This window comes from Polypterus senegalus, chromosome 11 (genome assembly GCF_016835505.1).
Source record: "Polypterus senegalus isolate Bchr_013 chromosome 11, ASM1683550v1, whole genome shotgun sequence".
NCBI lineage: Eukaryota > Metazoa > Chordata > Cladistia > Polypteriformes > Polypteridae > Polypterus > Polypterus senegalus.
This window is the reverse complement of record NC_053164.1, coordinates 89,282,814-89,306,889: the sequence shown is the minus strand read 5'-3', so window position 1 is coordinate 89,306,889 and position 24,076 is coordinate 89,282,814. Positions and strand designations below refer to the sequence as shown.

General features: G+C 36.7%; 1 protein-coding gene across 2 annotated transcripts in view; it reads right to left on the bottom strand.

Moving 5' to 3' along the window:
- Positions 1 to 24,076, bottom strand: part of LOC120539295 (disintegrin and metalloproteinase domain-containing protein 9-like) — a 73,051-nt gene that overhangs the window by 26,879 nt on the left and 22,096 nt on the right. For both annotated transcript variants that reach the window (XM_039769224.1, XM_039769223.1), the window contains exons 4-9: positions 20,628 to 20,706; positions 12,528 to 12,604; positions 9,758 to 9,947; positions 4,092 to 4,157; positions 2,238 to 2,309; positions 296 to 465 (exon numbers count right to left, since the gene is read on the bottom strand). In XM_039769224.1, the coding sequence (XP_039625158.1) occupies positions 296 to 465; positions 2,238 to 2,309; positions 4,092 to 4,157; positions 9,758 to 9,947; positions 12,528 to 12,604; positions 20,628 to 20,706 (654 nt within the window). The remainder of the gene's footprint in view (positions 1 to 295; positions 466 to 2,237; positions 2,310 to 4,091; positions 4,158 to 9,757; positions 9,948 to 12,527; positions 12,605 to 20,627; positions 20,707 to 24,076) is intronic.

Sequence of the window (24,076 nt, the reverse complement as noted above, 5' to 3'; positions counted from 1 at the left end):
TGAAAGCTCAGATTTCTCCATCTGTTCTCACTAACTTGGACAGGTGCATTACATCTTATATGGCACCAGCTAGGCTGAGGACAGCTAAATACTTCAGAGTTTAGTATTACTGGCAACCAGCTGCCTTCTATTCAGGATATACCATTCTTGCTGCCTTAGAAAGGAAAACAGTCCTCCTATGCAGCTGTCTTTCTTACTCCCCCCTTCAGGCAAACCGTACAGGAGCCTTGGTGCTCAGTTTGAATTTGCAGGCCGTGAGGTTATTGATCAGCCAGTTATAATAACAAATACTCACAAGATAAGCTGAGCACTGTCGTGCCTTCTCCGGCTCACAAGTGTTTTTTCGCGCCACTGGACAAATCTTCCCAGGACTTCACCAGCACCACCATCAACACTGATTTGATTCTGATTTGTCCAAATCTCAAGGCCCACCAGGACAATTCGAATATTCAGAGCAATATATATCTGAAAAGGACACAAAGTGTAGTTTATATCAAACAACGTTCATCAGTATCCCTCTGTCTATTTACCCACTTTCTGCACCTCCTAGTCACCTAGAAAAGAATCAGAGCCCCCAGTATTATGACAGCAGTGGGTAGCAGGCACAAACCATGCTCATCAACCTCAGAGCACACACACACACTCAGTCTTTGTTATCACCTTCAGGACACCAATAACAAAACAGAGTGTATATGGGGTTCTAAAGGAAACAAATAGGAAAAAAACACAAAAAAAAACTCCAAACAGATGGACCCCAAATACGTAACAAGACACTGACACACACGTGCCTATGACAGGCAATCGATGGGCTGGGGAGAGGCAAAGGGTGGTCACACCAAATATTGATTTGATTTAGATTTCTCTTTTGTTCATTCAGTGAATTTTGTTGATTGATGAAAATAAATTATTAACATTTCCATTTTTGAAAGCATTCTTTGTTTACAGTATTTTTTCACACCTGCCTAAAATGTTTGCACAGTACTGTATATGAGAAGCAGATCGGGCAGTGATGTAAAATGTGCAGAGGTTGGGTACGCTTGCAGCAATTGTGCATGAAAGTTCTGAGCTTGGCTGCTACTGCTCTGAGATGTTACGCTGGACATGCAATGAATCATGGAGCTAGGCAGAAAAAACAAGTTCATCTAAGCTGGCTGCATGGTGAAATATTCAGAGAATAAGCACACTGAGAACAAAGTATGCTGCAAGAAACACTGAAGCAAGTTTGGCCAATCAATATTACTGGTGATTAGAATTTCTTGGAATCTCTAATAAGAAGTTAACATCAACTCTGTTGTTAAGAAGGCTGAACAGGGAGTTAGTTTCCTAAGACAGTTAAAGACTTTTAAATTGACAAAGGCATTGCTAGTCCAGTTCCACATTACCATCATTGAGTCCATCCTTACTTTCACCATAACTATTTGGTTTTGAACAGTCACTGTTAAGGACAAGGCTGGACTTCAAGGTATCATGTGGTCATCACAGAAAATATTGGCCTCTGACTTCTCCCCAATACCCATACAACTCAATAAAATGTGCAAACAAGAGCATTGCTGCCCCCTTCTGGGGGAAGTTACAGTGACTGTTAAGGCAGAACAAATTTAACTATCCTTATTACATTATGTGCTTTTAAGTGATGTTGGTATTTAGCACTTGAACGATAATCTTACTTCTTATTTCAGAAGTCTTTTGTGTATGTATTTAATTTGTTAGCAAGCTTTCAAGTCAAACTCACTGTATATTACATAGATAATAAAATGACTCCATGCCACTTCTTAACACCACACTGGTAGGAGGTTTCTTATATTTAAATTAAAGGAATAGGAAGACTTTCAGGAATATGCTTTCTGTAACATAAAAACAACATCAGCCAAGAATAAACTAAAGATAATTCATAAGCAAAACAATTCAACTGTAAAAGTACCATTTGATTTTTGTTCATCCATCCATTAACCAACCCACTATATCCTAACCATAGGGTCATGGGGGTATGCTGGAGCCAATCCCAGCCAACTAAGGGTGCAAGGCAGAAAACAAACCCCGGGCAGGGCGCCAGCCCACCACAGGGGGCACGCACGCACACACACCAAGCACACACTAAGGACAATTCAGATTCGTCAATACACCTAACCCTCATATCTTTGGACTGTGGGAGGAAACCTGATGTACACAGAGGAAACCCATGCAGACACGGGGAGAACATGCAAACTCCACGTGGATAAAAGATGCGCATCACTTACATTGTCAAGATAGTTAGCAAGTTGAACCATTTCCTCTCTCACCGCTGTCTGATTCTTGTTCTTGTAGTCATACTGTATAGAAGGAAGAAACAAAATATAAACAGGCAACTGTCATAAATCAACCTAGACACATTTCACTAATTATATTATTTAAATCTATGAGAAGTATAAGTAATTTTCATTTTATCGAGTATAACAAACCATAAACGCTTCTAAATTTGGTCTTCATTTTGTTTCCTCATCTGAAGAAACATATTTGGTTTTAATAGTCCAAGCAGCTTACTAAATAAAATATTCAGTCAAGGAGGAGGAGGTTGTTGAGAGCATGGACTGATACAGCACGTACAGCTCAAAAGGAACAGTGTGAGGTTATAACAGCGGCTGGACTGGAGTGCCAATCCTGCCACCAACCCGCAGGATTTCTCTCCAAGTTGGCCAAGAATAGAACATCATCTTGGAGGCTACAGACTACTCCAATATAAATGTCGTATCTATTGCATGTTACATTTAAATTACACATGATGGAACAGACTGTAATGTTAGGTTTTCCCCTGGAAGCTTTAACTAAACAGCTAATTTATATGCTAACAATGAAATGACCCACCATAATTAAAATTACACCAGACGTAGAAGGTATATGGCATAACACTAGAGTGCACACCAATAAGTATTATCTTGTGGGGTGCACTTAGTATATCACAGGCCATTACTGTGTACAGTAAAGTCTTGTTACAAATATTACTTTAAAGAAGCATCTTTTGCATGCATTACAGAAGTCTTTTGGATATCTCTCTATCAGCTTAGCACACTTCTTTCTCTTCATTTCTTCCCACTTCTCTGTGGGGTTACTTGGATTTTGCAGTTTAGTTTCTGTTTGCTTTATAGAAATGTTCAAGAACAGTCAAGCTGTGAGCTGTGCCCAAATGAGTTCACAGAAGGCCATTCCTGGACACTGGATGTTGAAAAAATGTTTTTTTAAGCCATTACCTGGTTGAGCTGGCGGAGTTTTTAGATCATAGTCATGTTAAAAGGTTTTTTTAAACTACAAAGGGCAGCAGGGTTTTGCACCATGATATCTTTATATTTAAAGATACTTATTTTTCCCTTCATCCTGAACAAGGCCCTGTAACATGATGCTACTACCAATAACATGATTTTAGATGCAGTTTCCTTGGGGATCATTCAATCATCCACATCTTTTACAATTAAAGCCAAAAAGGTTCTACCTTGGTTCACAACAAACTATTTTCTAAAATGGTTTTGAGGAAAGTGAATGTGTCTTCAGGCTAGTATTTTTTTGGGAGTGGGTGGTTAGAGAAATGGCTTATGTCTGACCACACTCCATGTCACTGCTCAGACTATGCACAGAGTGACCAGGTTACTGGTGTCTACTTGCATCATCATAAGTTCTTAAGGGGGCATCAACTGGTCTTGGAAATATTCTGGTGGTATCATATTTCTTCCACTTCTTAGTGATGGACCCCACAGTAATAATATGGAAACACTGTTCCATCTCTAAAACCTGCAGATCTTGGAGACCATGGTTATTTATGCAATAAGAAATCAAGAAGCTTTTAGGAACTCCCATTGGAACAGCTGATTTTAGTAATAGCTGCTTTAATTAATGCTTGCAGAACGCAGACATCTTGGTGCATGATGTGGAATGTGACTAGTTAAATCTGCACACAGTTATAACCCATTTAAGCAACGGGGCACTGAAAATTATTTATTTTTAAATTGTTTGTCCTGAAAGTGGCGAATTTCTTTTTTAACCTAAACATTGTTCATTAAAATAAAAAAAGGCCTGCCACTACAGAAAGCTTTTAATTATATAAAATAAATAAGAATACTTACCCTGTCCTTATCCACAACAAGAAACAGCTCAACATAGTGCGTTTGTGGCAAGATGTCTCGTTTTTTCTAAACATCAAGACAAATGTTTACATAGCACAATTAGATAACATTTCTTCAAGAAAAAATAGTAAATGACAAATAAAATAAAAATCAGATACAACATTCAAAAGAGAATAAATAAGTAAGCTGAAATGTATCACAGCATGCAGCATTTTGTTGCTTTGAATGCAATCCAAAATGAGCTGTTTTTATAATGAAAAAAATGAATGCATTTCTAAACACTTTTCTCAAATTTCTGTACTTGCTACACGAGCCGAATTATTAAAACAGCATGAGAATTAAAAAACAACGAATTAGCATTAGCTGTATGTTAATTTGAGTTTTTATTACAAAGCTAGAGTTCATTTTCTTTTCTTTTAATGTTTTATTAATTTTATGAATCACATTATAATGAATGAGACACAGAACAATCAAAGGTTCAATCAATACTAACCCCATAAATGTATTCTGTATAGAAAATCTAATTAATGTCAGCTCCTTTACACTACCCAAAAAACTGAACAGAACTACTGTACATAAATTAGTTCCTTAATCAATCTTTCTTTGAATACCTTACAAAAAACAGATATTTTTATATTTTATTAAAAGATAAATGTAACATTTTTCAGGTTGAAGTTATTTCTTCAAAATCTTTGAAGTGAAGTATATTTTATAACTTTAAATAAATAACTAGCTCTCTCTTGCTCTTTAAAACAGAGCTACAGGGTTCCACTGTCCCAATGTGATGAAAAGCCTTATCAAATATTTCAATTTTTCCAGCCAAAAATGTTGCCGCGTGTTGATCCACGTCTTGAGATTACACACAGATTGCAAAATAGTGTATTCATGTTGTTTTAAGAAGGTAAAAAAGCAACTAGACAATAAGAACTGGAAAAACATATATTTTTTGACTATATGGAACCTTTTTTCTTTATTTCACAGCCACTGCCTGCTGCTGCTGGGATGATAATGCAGGCGTGTACTTCAGTGCAGGAGAGCAGGCACGTAGCTAAGGAGGTATGTGTCGGTACACTGAACCTGCATTTCTTCTGTTTCAAGGGCGGAGTATTTTTAGTAAAAGGTTGTGTAATAAGACCCAAAACCTGTACCCCCGCCTTCAATATACTTCTAACAGCGTGATCAAAATGCTGCCGGGCATCTTACCCACTTAATTAACCTTCCAACCCGCTTGATTAAGAAATCACATAAAACTTCTTTAGCAATGAAAGGAGGACCAACCAGTCTACAAAAACAGAACGCACCGGACATTATTTGTTTCCTCTTCAAGCGCTACACATACTGTACCATGTAATCAGGTGACAAAAACTGAAAAGATGTTATAGCCACCCATCCATCGTCCTAACTTGCTTATTCGGGGCAGACTCATGGTACAGCTGGAGCCTATCCCAGGAGTCACTGGACAGACTCAAAGCAGTAACAATACCTGGACAGGGTGCCAGTCCATTTCGGGGCAAATATTCACACATGCTATATGGCCACTTTGTAGCAATGCCAATCCATTTAACATGCATATGCTTGGACTGTGGGGGGAAACCAGATAATTATTATTATTGCTGTCCTCAATATCTTCCATCCATGAATTTCTCCATATACTTTTCTTTGCTATAGGCAAAATAATAATAATAATATTTATTATTACAATAATTAAAATAAACTATCCATATTCCTAACCCGCTTATCCAGGGCAGGGTCATGGCACATCTGTAGCCTATCCCAGCAAGCAGACGACACAGGGCAGGAACACCACCAGAACGGGGCGCCAGTCATTGCAGGGCTAACACACATGCACAGGCACCCACTACAGGGACAATTTAGCAGTACCAATTCACTTAAACAAAGGCACAGTGAGCAGTCATTCCTGCCTCACACCCAGTGTTTACAGAATAACTGACATTAGTGTCAGTGAATTAACTTACCCAAAAACATTATCATCAGTTTTTTTATTACCATATGGTCACCAAAAGCAACATTAAAGAAATATAATAATAACTGGTTTGTGGCAATTTACTCTCGCATTGTCTTTTTCATTTTCTAAGTTGTGGACACACAAGGCAGGTCACTGAAAAGGAAGTTACTCTTTCCAAAGGTTTTTATTTAAAATAAAATGTAACATTATCAGTTCAGTTCAGAGTTATTGCTATGTGTACTATGACACTAACAAGCTCTCTTTCCAACACTCTCCCACTCAATATGTATCACGTTCCACAGTGTAAAACAACAACACAGAATGTAATTCGCCATTGGGTTGTCAAAACTCCACTCTTGACAGCCGCTACAAGCAGACAAGCAGGAAACGTTCTCTTACCTTAAGAAAACAGGACCAAGAATCTGTGATAAAAATAATTACTTCTAATTTCTTTATGTTATCACAATGATGTCTCATAAATGCAGAAGGCATATATTCTTAAACAGAAACCTTTACCACTTTCAAGTGGACATATATTGTAAGCTTTAAGGCTTTTTCTTTCACCTTTGGACCCCAGTACACTACAGCCCCATTGTAAACTGCAAGAACAGACAAGGTACTTTTTCAATTTATAAAAAAAATGATTCACTTCAGAACACATCTTCAAATGGCAAATTAATATATGCCTTGATTGTGAAGAAATAACCTCAGCTTGAAAATTTTAAACTTATCCTTTATATTTTCAGCAGTGTGCCAACAGATACTGCAAAGGACTACGGAGTTTTGCTCTGCTGTTCAACATTAGCTTTTTCAAGGTGGTAATGTACAATGGAACAAACAATTGTGCCTCGTTGTACTTTTGGTAATTTTACATTTGACACAGCTGGCTGTTTCTTTTGCATACGTTTACAATTTGGTCTACATAATGGTGTCTATATATACTATATATATCTAGGAAAAAATCATAGATATTAGGCTGATTTTTGATCTCAATACAGAACAAATCTGCAAGAAAGCACACACAAATTGATGTTCTTTTTAAGGAAACTCCATTGATTTAAAGTAAACAATACTACAATGACACCTTTCTTTTTTGTTAGTCTGATATACTGCCAATACCGTAACATCTACATTTAGTTTGGAAATCTTAACATTAAGAAGTGTCTGATCTAGATTATCAGAATACATTACAAAATTTTTGGTTTGCAGCAGCCCTCTGTTAGAAAAATACTCTGTATATAAAGAATATTCTAGAGTCATCATTACAAAAGAAATTTAAAATGAACATCCTTATATCATACCCAGTCAATGGAGCCGTGCCAAACGAACAGTTCCAAAAACCAGATTTACATGATATATTTAAATATATTTTAATTTTCACCAATCAGCAAACAGATAAATGGTATTCTCTAATAACATCCCTAATTTCATTAAGAATTATTTTAAAGTCCCAAATTAGTTAAATATATTAAACGTCTTTAACACACTAATCTATAAGGAGAAGCATTTTATTTATAAATTCTTAAAAGCTAAATTATATTTATTGAAATTATTTCTCCATTTCCTTGGTTACTGTTTAGAGGTACAGGACATCTTAGTTGTGTTTTTCTGTTACACCTCCCTTACTGAGTTGTATTACCAAAAAGTTCAAAAAAAGACTCAGTACTGCCAGGCAGTTGCCATCTCTGCTTCCAAACGTTGTGTTGCTACCACCAGTCTACAAATTTCAGTTCTCAAGCAATACATTTAAAAACTGTTTTATTGCCAAAACTATAAGCACTTTAAATTCTAATAGCTGCAGGAATTCTGAATTATTACTTGTATTGTTAAGAGTTCATTGCTTTTATTTGTAGAAATCCCCACAGATATGTGTACTCATTATAACAATGGATGTCAGAAGTCGTCTCTTGGCTTATATTAAATGTTACCTGTATAACAATCTCCTCTGCTTTGAACTTTCCTACTGAAAACAACATTACCTACTGGGATATTAAAAGTCTGCCTAACACAGTACTAACCTGGTACCGCAGCACAGATATCTGGCTCCAGTATTTTAAGGTCACTTACATATTCAAAGAGGTGATGGCACGGTTCACCCTGGTGTCATTTCATCATGTTTTCTCATTTTAATTAAAAAAACATATGGATGAACTTAAGTAGCTCCAAGTCATATCAGCCCAATAAATCTGAACTCAAAGATCACAATTTTCCAAGCATTTCCCTTCTAACTTGTTTTGTGCTTCATTCTGCCGAGTCATGAAATAGGAACACCTTAAACATGCATTCAGTTTCATGCTCATTACAAACAGGTGCTTGATATCACACCTAGGCTTAGTTCACTCATGCTTATATTTATGTAGTATTTACATAAGTTTATAACACCATATTAATCTAAATGTTCACTTACAAATTCCTGAATATACCTGCGATAACCCAAGAACACCTGTAATGTTTTCATTATGTGTGAAACGTATTAATTTTGTAGATCTTCAGTGTTCATGGTGCCTGAGAGTTACAGTGTTGTTTTGCATTCTTCTAAGCACTTTACTTTCTGGGAAATGTGTCATTGTTTCAATATTTCACCTTCTACATTTTATTTCAGTCCGTAAAAAAACCCCACACATCATGCACAAACTATTCTGTTACATATTAAACATCAGGGAGTGTGATGTAGTAACAAAATACCGAACCTTAAAACCACAAGTTTCCTGGTTCACTCTCCAACCCAACTTACTGTGTGATGCAAGTTACTTAACCAGCGTTAATAAAGACATCAGCCTATAATAATAATAAACACATCTCTTATTTATACCTAACTGCCTGAAAAATACGGAAGCATTTATTAAACAAAACACCTTAAACAAGGAATGGATTCTGTAGTGGAAGACACAGGGATTGCTTGCTCTTACAACACAGTGTGTGTAATGCAGTTATATACAATGGAATATTAAGACAACCCTGATACAGTCTGGTTATACCCCATAGCTTATTGCTATTTGAAAAATTATGAAAAAACATTTATTTACTTCATTGACTGATGACTCATATGCTTGTATTCATACCTGGATTATTTGGTTTATTACAGAGGGGTACCCTAAATGCATCTTTTGAGTTAATGTGTGCCAACTGTGTGTGTAATTAAAATATTATATACAAGCAGAATAATACACATAAAATATTTGTTATTATTTATGCAGAAAAGTGATGGTACCTTATGAATACACTTTCTCTGTTCACGATTCAGAGCTAAAATAGAATCTTCCTTCTTGACATTGGTCAGTTTCAATGATTTATGTCCTCAAACCTCAGATTACAATAGGTGTTCAAATTAATCCAAAGATTCTTAAGCTTTACAAGTCGCAATATAAGCAAAAGTAAATATTTTGAACGAATTTTGACAAAACCAAATTCAAATTTTCTGCTATGTACAGTATATGTATCCAACTCAATTTGTGCCATACCTTTCCAATTTTAAACACTTTCAGAGAACAAGGGAAAACAGAACATTGTTTGCATTGATATTTAAGTCACCACAATAAAATTTAAATAGTTGTATCATCATCTCAAAACGATCCAGTAAAGTTTTGCCTAATTCTAAAGATGTTTGTGCATCAATCTGATTCTATTTGACCAAAACTGAAAATTTATTACACAGCTTTTAGACAGATCTAATTTAAAATTTGAATAAAAGTATACATACTCTCAATAAGTCAGTCTTGATTGGATGGGCAATGCTTCCTAATGTTTCTGTTTTGTGGCCAGCATGAGATGTTCCACATGTAAAAGACTCAGACCTCACATTTTCAAGGCGATAAATAAGGTGTTTAAAGGCCACAGATAAATCCAAAGGTTCAATACCATAAGTGGTTTTCACAGTGCTCAGAATTCCTCTGGAAAAAAAGAAAACCTCTGTAATCCATCATGCCATTCAAAATCCTGAACAGGGATTAACCATAAAGCCCTCTTCAGCTTGTTGCCATAATTTGATCAAATATAACCAACAATATAAAAGCAGCCCAGTTCTAGACAGTCTTAGTGGATGGTTTGATGACTGAAGACAACGATAGCTCCATACATAACAGTTTAGAAAATATAGATAACCATTTATCAGATGTCAAAAGATTAAAAGCATGAAGCATGTAAAAATCTGGCAGCAGGACTGCTAAAGGAGAAAAAGGCTGTGAAGTAAGATACAAGGAAGACAGATCTAGCAGGATGAGTCTCTGAAGTAGGAGCAGAATATAAACAGAGAAGAAAAGACGACAGAGTATAAGATACACAAGTTCAGATGGACATAAAAGGGAGACGGAGCCAAAAGATGAAGAGGAAAGTTCCAGGGGCATTCAGGGGAGAGAAGCAACCAGACACAACAAATGCAGCTTACAGAGACTGGGTAAAATGTATGAAGTAATTTTAATTCAGCATATTTCCTTTTCCTCTTACAGTTTTAGTCACACTAAAAACAGTTTTTTTAAAGTTTCAATGCTTTGATATCAAAGAAAACAAAATCCAGCATAGGTTTTGCTATTCAGTAAATGAAAGAATTGGGTAAAAACCTGAAATATTTCTGCAAAGCACTATATAAAAAAGCTCCATAAAATGATGATGATTCCAAGTGTGGTGAATTTTAAATTCTGCCCTTGGAATGAATACAGCATTGATCTCAGTTCTGACATTACCAATCTGCAGCTCATGCCCCCTATTCACCACAAGGAGGTGTGCTATTTCCAAAAAAGGAGCTCAAGCTTTAGACAGCCCTCACCATGGAGCATCATGTAATCTTGCACTACTGTTGACACAAAAATACAAATAAGTAACAATTGCAGGAGGGACCCCTCAGAACATCTACTGTACTGTAAAAAAATATTTTAACTAGAGGGTATATAAGCTAAATAATACTCATTCCTATGTTCCTTTTATCTCGGTTTTACAAAGAGGTAATTGTTTATGAGAAAGCAAGGATATAGTTTGTAATTTCTTTTTCTCTTCTAAGTCCAGGTGGCACATTCCCTTTCCCCTCAGAACGGATTTGTTTCCTCTCCATTTTTAATTATTATATCATTATAACAGTCAAGGTTAACTGAACATCAAGGGGACATGATGTGTGCTCAGTGTTTTATTATCTGGTTTAAAGTCGTCATGTGAACTCCAGTGGAACTATGCCAGAAATTAGAGGAGGAAAACCACTGGGGGGAAAAAAAAAACTGGAAAACTCTGAAAAACTGTCCTAAGCTTAAGGTCAGCTAGCAGAAATACTACATCAATATAAAACTGCACAGTTAGTAACCAGCTCCAGATGCACTTTAGTGTCTGCATTGACAAGAAGCAAAAGATGATTGTCTGTGTACAATAAAGTCATACCTGACTACAATAAGGAAGCCTTGAGTATCTAGTGTTGGATTCGAGCAACTGAAAACTAACGTTTACTCAATCAAGCTTATACTAGGGGAGGGTTCTCATATAGCACATTTAAGATTTTAAAAGCAAAAATCAGCAAACAGAACTTATAACCACTGAGTTTGACAAAAAATATGTCCCTCTTTCTGTGTTAGTGTCTCAGATTTACATGTAAATAAAGGACTATTTACAAAGGGCTGCATTTTTCCAAGGATGTGCAGATCCCTTCATAAAACCTTGTAGTACAGGTTGCTGTGAAACAAACAATAGTTAGTCATGGTCAGTCAGAAGACCAGCAACTGCTGCTAGCCAGCACTTCGATAACAAGAAAAAGAAGAGCTGGAAAAGAGTACATAATACTCACCACTGTTAAGTAACCTATGGCTGAAATAACCGTTCATCGGCTGCCTGACTCATAAAAAAGAAAGACGAATGAGTAGCACTCAACTGAATGGCACCATAAACTGAGCAATTTATGGCAGTGGTCAGTGCAGTCAAGTTACACCTGTTTCTTTTCAAACCAGCTAATAGAGATGCTTGCATAATTACTTTTAAATACTCACTGGATCACCAACTTAAAAATAAAAATGACTCTTTTGTTTTTTCTGGTAATGCTTTACTTTTGTCGGTTCTTTCAGATCTGCTCGCCATGGATCTATGGGCATAACATGTTGCCAGGCACACACTGACATTTTGTTTTATGGTTTGTTGTTTTTGAAATGTAACGTTAATAAACAGTAAACAAAAAGCAGAAAAAGAGCACCAGTAACATTACATTTTCAGGTAAGCTACCATACTCTTCAGCTTGCTTGTTAAACACTCAGATTATGTTCAGCAACACTTACATACATTTAATGGTTCAAAAGAAAACCAAACTACAATGATCCCTGCTGCACTGGGCCCTTTATGGTGTGGATGAGCAATACAACCATGTAAAAACAGTGCAAATCCAGATGTAGGAGTTAACCTACTAAACACAGATTAAAGCAGAAGACATTCCACTTACCAGATATTTTCTTAAGACATGAACTTTACTTCAGTTAAAACAATAGCATGTAGACACTTCTTCTTACCTTAGACCAGAACAAATACTGAAAGCTGCTGCAGATCCAGGAATACCTTCAACAAATCCTTGGTAATAGCAATGCTTCTGTGAAAAAGAAAGCACACATAGTCAGGGTAGACAACTTGTTCAATGAATAGCCCCTCTTCAAAGATGTTTTATTCAGTAAAATGTAAGAGATAATAAACAAAAACATAATCACTTTCAACAAAATGCATGCTGCTTTTACAAGTCATTGTACGTAATTACAGCAATTATGATCAATGCTCAATATTTGGGTAGGTAGAATTAATATTTAATTAACTGATTGGTAAGGGAGATATTGGCATATACAAAAACAGTCAAGAAGTTGCTGATTAAAGTATTAAAGTTCAGAGCTAGGGAGACTAGCTTGATCAATTTATAAAATGTTCCTTTCTAAGACTATTAGAAACATTTGGACTGATTCTGAAATAATCAAGATTTTTTACTTTCAAACCAAATAGGGAAATTATTGAGCAAGGCTACCACCAAACGCATTCATACACCACCCTCTTCATAGTCACTGTTTTTCAGCAGATCATGGGGCAGTGTGCTACTATGCCAGTGCAGCAGTGTTTAGGTTGGAGTGCTGGCCAAACCTGGGATGAGATTTTTCATGTGTGACATCTATCAGCCTTTTGCCCTGGCATGTGTTCACCCTCAGATGGTTAAGAAGTGAACGCCCTAGGTTATACAGTATGTGTAACAAGAGCTTTACAGAATGATTTTCTCAGCTTGAGATTTTATTTTTAATTTGATTATGTTAGACAGTAGTGTTCATTAACTCCTGAAAGTACCCTTTATCTTCTTAATAATAATAATCTTAATAATCTGCTGAATGGCACCAAATACAGTAGAAAGGGCCTCCTAACACTGCTGCCTGTGAAATTCTGAGGTCCAAGAAAGAAAAGCTAACGTTAGGTCTGCCAATCAGGAGCCTTTTACTCCTTTAACCTAAGTTTATAATTCAGACCTTTCACACATAGTTCACAATTGTTTTATCAGTCTATAGAATAAGCTGGGGGGAAAAAAAAACACATTCATTAACAGAAAGGGAATGGGATACAGCCATGACAATCATAAGCTACTTCTGGAGGACCCTAGCAGAAAATTTACCAGACACTGGTTAGGAAACAAGATTAGCAAGAATACGTCATTTTCTTTGTTCTTACAAAGCATATAAAATTTCAAAACTGGCAAAGATTAATAAGTCTTTACTATATCTTTCCCCTCCAGTCAATTTTTCATCCACTTATTTCCTTTGTGATTTGAGAGATGATTAAGCTCAGACGAACTCTCTTTCCGCTGCAATATGCTGAGTTACCTTCATTGCCAAAAACCTTCAAACTAAGCATTCTGTACTCAAATGCAATTTCCTGCTAAAAGAATACAGCCATGTACTGCAGAACTCAACACACAAATAACCTTATCATTAGATATGTTTAAAAAAGAAATCTTATAAACTAAAGAAAAGCGCCCCTTTCTGTTGTTAATTTGCTGTACTTCTTTATACAATGAGGTTAAAAATTAGTAACATTATATTAGTGTGTCTGGAAATATATTGTAAATCTAACACTCATTTGAGAACATTCCTTATTAAAACAAAATAATGATAAACTGCAATTAGCACAAGGACTTGGAGACAGGGATTCAGAAAAAGATGCTGTAAATCCAAAGTCAATTGGCAGAAAGCTTAGGCTGCTGAAGGAATCATGTAAAATTAAAATGGAATGGTCCAAAGTACTTCTATGTAAGTTTCATTTTAGTGGTAAAATATTCCACTGAGTGATTCCCTGCATTAAAATAAAACAATGGACTGTGCTGTATGTAAGGTATAATCAAGTACATTAACTTATATTTATTATGTGCATAAGTAAACAAAATAAAATGAGCAGAAAATTGAAACAAGTGAACAACATCAATAAAATTTGAGTTTAAATCTAAACACGCTGGGTCAAATAAAGTAAACAAGCTGTACAGATAAACTACTTGATACAGGGGTGGTTTAAAGCCTCCGTATATGTCAAATTTTAAACATCTAGATGTGTGTGTGTTTGCTTTTGTTTCTGTGTTCATTTTATTTCTTTATTATCAAGAATGTGCTCTGGTATAGAAAACAAGCTGTCGGCTATCTTCACTTACAAATTTCTGAGTGTGTGAGTGCATGTGCATGCATTTGCATGTGCCTCCGTGTGTACGTACATGTGTATTTATATAAACTATATATTGTGAAGGACAGCCAGCAGCTCCACCCGGTCAACACATGCAGGATGCTAGATGGAGACTTCCCTGCAGCTCAGAGGTGCTCTGGATTCCTGCAGGGCATCAGGGGAGATGGAGTTCGGCTTCACAGCCCTGCTATGTGCCGTGGCTGCCGCTGTGTGATGCTGCAGGGAGACCCATGGATTTTTATTTCTCATATAGCCCAGAGGTATTTCCTAATCACGGGAACAGAAGAACAGAAGTACTTCCTGGCTGATGAAAAATACAAGTCTCCATCTGACCCGGAAATGCTAATGAATCACATGGACAGGAGGACAAGAGCACCTCCGGGTCAAGGACTATATAAAGGACTATGAGAGACCCACGAAGCGAGCCAGAGTTGGGAGGGAGTGTGACGGAGCTGCTGGGAGGAGAATTGGAGTATTGTGATTATTGAGAATTGTGGCGATTGTGGTGTTTGGTGCACTTTATTTAAGTTGAAAAAGGTTATATATATATATATATATATATATATATAATATATATAAATTAATTAATACCAGGATGGAGCAGAACTCTTTAAAATTAAATTGCAACAAAACTGAACTCCTGCAAATTGGGACTAATGTGCAACTTAATAAAATGAGCTCCTTCCCAGTCCATCTTGGCAGTGATCTCATCAGACCTGCCTCTACTGCAAAGAATCTTGATGTCATTTTTGATTCCTCCCTTTCTTATTCCACCCACATAAATCACATTAAGAAACTTTCTTATTTTCACCTCCGAAACATTTCCCGTGTTCGCTCCTTCCTCTCCTTTTCTAATGCTGAGAAACTTGTCCATGTTTTTATCACATCTCGCATAGATTATTGTAATTCTCTACTGGCAGGTGCCCCTTCTAATCTTATATCACAGCTCCAGCTTATTCAAAACTTGGCTGCAAGAGTCCTTACATGGACCAGCAGCAGCAAGCACATCATACCCACCCTGCTCCACCTTCACTGGCCCCCTGTGTCTTACAGAATTGAATATAAAATCCTACTAATAACCTACAAAGCCTTAAACGACCTTGCGCCAAACTACATCAGTGAACTTCTCCATCACTATGTGCCTACTCGCTCACTAAGGTCCTCTGATTCTGGCAATCTTGTTGTGCCCCACACTAATCTTCACTCCATGGGTGACAGGGCCTTCAGCTGTATAGCGCCCAGACTCTGGAATGACCTACCGAAATTAATTAGATCAGCTAACTCCATGAATTCTTTTAAAAAACAACTCAAAACTCATCTGTTCAGGAAGGCTTTTAGCTCTACTTGACTTTATTACTGTTCTCTCAGTTTACCTCTCTGTGAAGATGCTCATGTAACCTGTGGGTGTGTGTGCTAGACCATCAATTATGTTGTCTGTTAGACTTTTCTCTGAATTTACTGTTTTAATCTTCTTTATTTATTCATCTGGTTTGTACAATGCTATATACTGTATACCCTGCCGTTCTTTATTAAATTCTGTAAGTGCCTTGAGCATATTGCTAAATAAAACTCTCTTTCTGCAATAATTCACAAGCTTAAAAAAAAAGAAACAAAAGTTCAAATCTATTATACATTTAACTATTTCATTTAGATAGTGTTTTTAATTACATTACAAAGCTCAATTTAACATTATCTTAGAGAATTTATGAATGCATTGCAAATGGACACTGAAATTAATTGTAGATATAGTATTTGAAATAAAAATACATCTTTCGCTTGGTTTTGGCAAATATATGCTTACAAATTCAGGCAACCTGCAGTTACAGCTTTATGTCAATGCTGGTTTCGTCTCCTTGAAATGTAATTAAAAGGGGTGTGCTGAACCCCATACTGCTGTTCAATCTACCCATCTATATTACTTTTATTGGGAAACATGGAACTGGCAGAGGGCAGAACACATGAACCGTACTGCAGCCATAGCTGTCTTTGGCAAGGGATTTCTGTAAGTGGTTCTGGTTTACATAGGTACTGTATATGCAATGTCCTGCACACAAATTGTATACAAAAACAACACAATACACAGGATTCGACTGTACTTGGTGGTCCCAGTACCATACTTGTGAAGAGTACACAGAACATTAATGTAAAGCACCAAAAGACTGAAAACAGAAGAGATAAGAATGAATGCCACAACAGTGCTTGGAGCTACATAGTCAGCAATGTAAAAATGTCATTGAACTGTTTCCATTAGTCACAAATGTGTACAAACCACAGCATCTTTTTATAGCTTTAGGGAACAAGATTTTAACTTTGAAAATGTAAGCAACTAAATAATTGACAATGTTCACAGATTAAGAGCACTGATGGCATTATGTGCATTTTTCTCATATATTTTATTTCAGCAAAATGAAACAGCTTGCACTTATAGTAGGAATGCTTTTATGTCAGGCTCAGTCTATACATTGCAATAGCAGGATGAAGCCGTTGTCGTGTCTGAAGCTTATAGCCTAAGTACTGCTGTGGGTTCCTTCAAAACTGAAACATATACTGCACTAGCTGACCAGAATTAGATCCAATTAATCAATCACAATCTCCATGTCAGTATTTTATCGGCTGTCCTTACACTGGTATCTTTTCATTAGGAATGCACAATAGAGGCAATTTTGTATATTTTGTACAGTTTACTGTCTGTTAGTGTTCTTTTTCTGCATGTTATACTGCAGCTAAACTAAAAGATGAAAATACAGTGCATCCGGAAAGTATTCACAGCGCATCACTTTTTCCACATTTTGTTATGTTACAGCCTTATTCCAAAATGGATTAAATTAATTTCTTTCTTAAGAATTCTACACACAACACCCCATAATGGCAATGTAAAAAAAGTTTACTTGAGGTTTTTGCAAATTTACTAAAAATAAAAAATAACTGAGAAATCACATGTACATAAGTATTCACAGCCTTTGCTCAATACTTTGTCGATCCACCTTTGGCAGCAATTACAGCCTCAAGTCTTTTTGAATATGATGCCACAAGCTTGGCACACCTGTCCTTGGCCAGTTTTGCCCATTCCTCTTTGCAGCTTCTCTCAAGCTCCATCAAATTGGATGGGAAGCATCGGTGCACAGCCATTTTACGATCTCTCCAGAGATGTTCAATCGGATTCAAGTCTGGGCTCTAGCTGGGCCACTCAAGGACATTCACAGAGTTGTCCTGAAGCCACTCCTTTGATATCTTGGCTGTGTGCTTAGGGTCGTTGTCCTGCTGAAAGATGATCCGTCGCCCCAGTCTGAGGTCAAGAGTGCTCTAGAGCAGGTTTTCGTCCAGGATGTCTCTGTACATTGCTGCAGTCATTTTTCCCTTTATCCTGACTACTCTCCCAGTTCCTGCCGCTGAAAGACATCCCCACAGCATGTTGCCACCACCATGCTTCACTGTAGGGATGGTATTGGCCTGGCGATTAGCTGTGCCTGGTTTCCTCCAAACGTGACGCCTGGCATTCACACCAAAGAGTTCAATCTTTGTCTCATCAGACCAAAGAATTTTGTTTCTCATGGTCTGAGAGTCCTTCAGGTGCCTTTTGGCAAACTCCAGGTGGGCTGCCATGTGCCTTTTACTAAGGAGTGGCTTCCGTCTGGCCACTCTACCATACAGGCCTGATTGGTGGATTGCTGCAGAGATGGTTGTCCTTCTGGAAGGTTCTCCTCTCTTCACAGGGGACCTCTGGAGCTCTGAAGTGACCATTGGGTTCTTGGTCACCTCCCTGACTAAGGCCCTTCTCCCCTGATCGCTCCGGCCAGCTCTAGGAAGAGTCCTGGTGGTTTCAAACTTCTTCCACTTACGGATGATGGAGGCCACTCTGCTCATTGGGACCTTCAAAGCAGCAGAAATTTTTCTGTAACCTTCCCCAGATTTGTGCCTCGAGACAATCCTGTCTCGGAGGTCTACGGACAATTCCTTTGACTTCATGCTTGGTTTGTGCTCTGACATGAACTGTCACCTGTGGAACCTTATATAGACAGGTGTGTGCCTTTCCAAATCATGTCCAATCAACTGAATTTACCACAGATGGAATCCAATTAAACTGCAGAAACATCTCAAGGATGATCAGGGGAAACAGGATGCACCTGAGCTCAATTCAAGGCTGTGAATACTTATGTACATGTGATTTCTCAATTTTTTTATTTTTAATAAATTTGCAAAAATCTCAAGTAAACCTTTTTCACGTTGTCATTATGGGGTGTTGTGTGTAGAATTCTGAGGAAAAAATTAATTTAATCCATTTTGGAATATGACTAACATAACAAAATGTGGAAAAAGTGATGCGCTGTGAATACTTTCCAGATGCACTGTAAATATTCTTCTGTGGAAATCTGCAATTGTACCTTAAATATTTCCATCAAAATGGGAAGTTCTATTGTTACTGTACTGAAATACACTAAAAGTAATTGCTAAAGCAGAGTAAACACTGGGAACAAGTTACAAGAGAAGGTTTCGCCTAGGGTTTGGCAGTTTACAATACAGTTAATTATTAATGTATTTTATATAAATATGAAGCAAGGTTTTCTTAGCTTGGAGGAAGTGCGGCATATTGCCTTGGACATTTTGTATGCATAATCGACATGCAAATAACATCTAAAGACCAGCTAATGGAATTGTTTTTTCTTGAAAACAGCACGCTACTGTAGTTGAAAGCACTTGCTTACCGTACGTTCCTTGGACATATAAAATACTGACAAGATCGTTTAAAAAATTATAGCTTTACAAGAACATTGATTAAACCTTCAGTGCTTCTTACTTGTTAAAATTTAATAACAGTGGCCTCACACAATCTCAAATTACTGCTTTAGCTTACAATGCTCACAGAAAAATCTACACATTTACTAGACGTTTATTCTATACAAATAAACACTATTTTGTAAGATTCATAAATTATTACTTCTTAAGCGGTGAAAGCATGATAATGTTCACAATGGAGCGGACATGCAACAGAAAAGGATGAACTGGAAAAGATGCACATTGGTTGGATGGGATGAGGTGGGAGTGTAAGGAGATTCAACACCTTTTTAGCTTTTTGCAGAAAAATGTGTACTACTTTGTGGTCCTTGTCAATGTGTCATGGCTGTATATTGTCCGCATACAACTTCACACACCTACAGCTGCCTTTTACCCTTGAGGCAATGTCCTACAACAAAGTTCAAAGTTAAGCAACAACATACAACTCCACTCTGACAGACAACAGAAAACGTAATTCTGCTGTATAGCACCTCTTCTTTGTAGAAAACAACTAGAAAATACATATTTTTCATGCATAGCACATTTTAAAAGGTTTGTTCTATGTATCAGGTTCATTTTAGATTGAATGTGTATTCTTAGTTGTGCTTAAAGCATTAAATATTTAGTCTTAGTTTTGGTTTCATCAGCAAGCTCTTTTAAGGGTTTCAGCAACTTTTCAGACAAAACTAAAAAAACAAGTAAAAACCAGATGTTAAAAATAATGTGACAATTACAGCTGCAAGTGTCACTAAATCTGGTGGCTGCTGCTGCAGGAAAACCTGTAATAAACTTTAATTTATGGCTAAAGTAAAAGTTTACTCTCAACAAACCATCTACTACATTTATCTATGCAAAACAAAAGCATCTTAAATCTCCAGATAACCAAAGTGCAACCAAACTCAGTTTAAACCATACCCACTTCAACACACAGTATGTCGTTTGCTACATTAACAATTGTGATGGCTCTTCTCTATCATGTATTGGCCACACAATAAAACAATTTAAAACCAGAGTAAAGTGAGCATTGAAAAAATGCCAGATAATCACACAATACCGTGATTTCAGTTGTGAGACTACATACTTGGAAATAAATTATACTCAGATTTCTAAAATGAAGTCTGGTGATTAGTAAGTTATGAACTTACCTGCATATCTGGTTGACTGGATATCAATGTTCCATTTTTTGCGTAGGTGAATATCGTAAAATCTCTTGAAAGAAGTTCTCTGTAAAACAATAAAAGCTTGAAATATATACAATGTGAAATACACAGCTCTTCTTGACCAATATACACATATGATTTTTAAACAAGGGTGGCACGGTGGCGCAGTGGGTAGCGCTGCTGCCTCGCAGTTAGGAGACCTGGGTTCGCTTCCCAGGTCCACCCTGCATGGGGTTTGCATGTTCTCCCCGTGTCTGCATGGGTTTCCTCTGGGTACTCCGGTTTCCTCCCACAGTCCAAAGACATGCAGGTTAGGTGCATTGGAGATCCTAAATTGTCCCTAGTGTGTGCTTGGTATGTGTGTATTCTGCTTTGGGCACTAGGGGACCACTAGGGGTCTTTTTTTGAAAATATACAAGGTGATTCTTTGTTTTTATTTCACACACATGTGCTTAGGTTGACGCTGTAACACTGATTTAAAAAATGCAATGGAATAATAATTAACAGTGTAAAGTTGCCAGATGTAATGTTAAGTAATAAGAAAAATTAATAAATGTGATTCAGTCAGTCATTTTCCAACCCACTATATCCCAACACAGGGTCACGGGGGTCTTCTGGAGCCAATCCCAGCCAGCACAGGGTGCAAGGCAGGAACAAACCCCAGGCAGGGCGTCAGCCCACCGTAGGGCACAGACACACACTCACACATACTAGGGACAATTTAGGATCTCCAATGCACCTAACCTGCATGTCTTTGGACTGTGGGAGGAACCCGGAGTACCCGCAGGAAACCCACGCAGACAAGGGGAGAACATGCAAACTCCATGCAGGGAGGACCCGGGAAGCAAACCCAGGTCTCCTTACTGTGAGGCAGCAGCGCTACCCACTGTGCCACCGTGCCGCCCCAATGTGATTCACAAAATAAAAAAAAAAATACATTTTAAACAAAGAACTTTAAAGCGAACTAGAATTTTTGAATTGTTTATATGTTTGTTACAAGAAATTTTGCTAATAGAAGTACTACAGTATATGTAAACAAGAATACCAGTACAAACGTTATTGACATGACATTTGGTTCATCTTCACCATACCTTAATTAGTCTTGACAGAAAGAAGCGTTCTACAATACCCCAGCATAAAAACACACAGTAAACATGTTCTTTTGTTAAAAATACTGATTAGGAATCAGTAATTTCTAAAATGTGTTTAATTCAAATACATGAAAGAGGACACTAAATGTAGATATCTCAGGAGCTCTTGGACCATGCATTAAAAAAGTCTGCCTGCTTTCTCAGTGCTTACTCATTCATTATATTGGTGAAGGTGAAAAGTTGGTATTATCTGAAATGAAGTCTCTTAAAATCTTAACCTTGATTATAAGCATTAATTCAAAGAAAAAATATAGAATTTTATGTTTTAGTGTTCTTTAATTTGTGAAAATATCTTTAAGTCAACATGTTTTGTTTAATATTAAAGCTGCACAGCTAGTTGGCAAATAAACAGTATATAATTTCATAGGTAATCTCTATAAATCATGAACATACAGTGAATAGTACTGAGTGTCTTCTATTTATTTTCTAAGAAATCCATGCCTTTAAGCTATTATACTAAAATAAATTCCCAAATATCAAGTTATAGGATCTGATCCATTTTGATATCTTGACTAGGTTTGTTTTGTTTTCGTGATTTACATTTTAAGTTATCATATTTTCTGTTCTGTTTCTAAACACTAGGTTTTTTCAAATGATGCTTTTGAAGCAGGTCATCTATTTTTTGAAAAATCACTAAAGAAAAAAAGTATTTTACAGAGATAAGGATCTAAATTAACGTATCTGTTTAAAGAATCTGTCATTGTAGTCTTCATTTTTCAAACATTTTAACTTAAGCATTTATGATGGACGCCTTCCAGGTCCTGCCTCACACGAGATGCTGCCAGAATGGATTCCAGCCCCTCAAGACAATAAAACTGGATTACACAAGTTTAACAACATTATGATGGTGTTACCACATTTTACTTGAAAGCCATCTGACTATTTCCAAGTTACTTTTAAACTAAATCAGAGCTTTCAATGAAATGTTACACCATTTTTTGGTTGTGCAATGAGACCTATCAATTTTACCATAATTTCATTAAGATATTTTAATGCTAACATCCATCAATGGGAGACACAGCAGCATTTTGCTCCACCCATGCATGATATTGACTCTAAATTTTGAGCTATACAAACTTAATTAGTCCGGTTTATCCTTGAATTATCATAATCCATCCATTTTCTAACCCGCTGAATCCGAATACAGGGTCACGGGGGTCTGCTGGAGCCAATCCCAGCCAACACAGGGCACAAGGCAGGAACCAATCCTGGGCAGGGTGCCAACCCACCGCATGAATTATCATAATTGAAATCTAAATTACATGCCAATTATTTTGGAATCATATACAAACACTAAAGCATTTGATTGATTGGCTTAGAAAATAAAGTGTTAAGAGAAGGCAGCTCTATACATTACAAGGCAGGTTTAAATGTACCTTACACTGTTTCTACTAGTTTAATTATTTGTAGCTCTTGTTTTGAGACTCCCATGCAAGGGCTAGATATCCGAACCTGCATGTCTTTGGGGATGTGGAAGGAAAACCCACAGGCAGGACAACATGCAAAGTCCACACTGAAAACAACCAGGCACAGGACTCCAACGCATGACAGTGTATATTTGAAACAGCAGCACTAACCACTGCAATACATTGCCACTTCATTCCAACTAACAACATTAAAACAAATGTTTACTCCTCAATCAGGCATTTATGTGAATATTAAGTCCTTTTTGTCAGCCAAGATAACAACCAAACTATAAAACAAGAAAGTTAGACGTGACACAGCATGTGGAATTTGTATATCACTTCATTCCTACTTCAAAAACAAACCTAGCACAGTATCAGTAAAATCTCTGGCAACTTAAAGGGTGATTTAAACTTTAAAAATTACAATATTTTCTGCAGTTCTTTAATGTATAATCATAAAATGGATAGTAATAATATATCAGTGTAGTTATAAATTTCAAACAATGCAGAAAGAATTTAAAACAATATAAAATTTACCAAACTTATCCTAAACTTTTTGAAGAAGTCATTACTGTAACTGACAATGAATAAATCTGGACTTCTGTAATGTAAAGGAAGAAGACATCATTTACTTTCCACTGTCACTTTCTTGATATGGTTTAAACTCAATAAACAGTGAAATGTTTTTCTGCAAGAACTTTTATTATAAGATCCCTAACAGAAGTCACTTAATTTGAGCAAAAAATATACCTTTGTTTAGAACGCAAACTGCATTTTTTATTTACCGCGAAAATGTGATGAAGTAAAATGAGCACAGACATACATTGTCAAATAGATTTATATAGTAATAAAATTGTGAGTTATTATTTTAAAAATG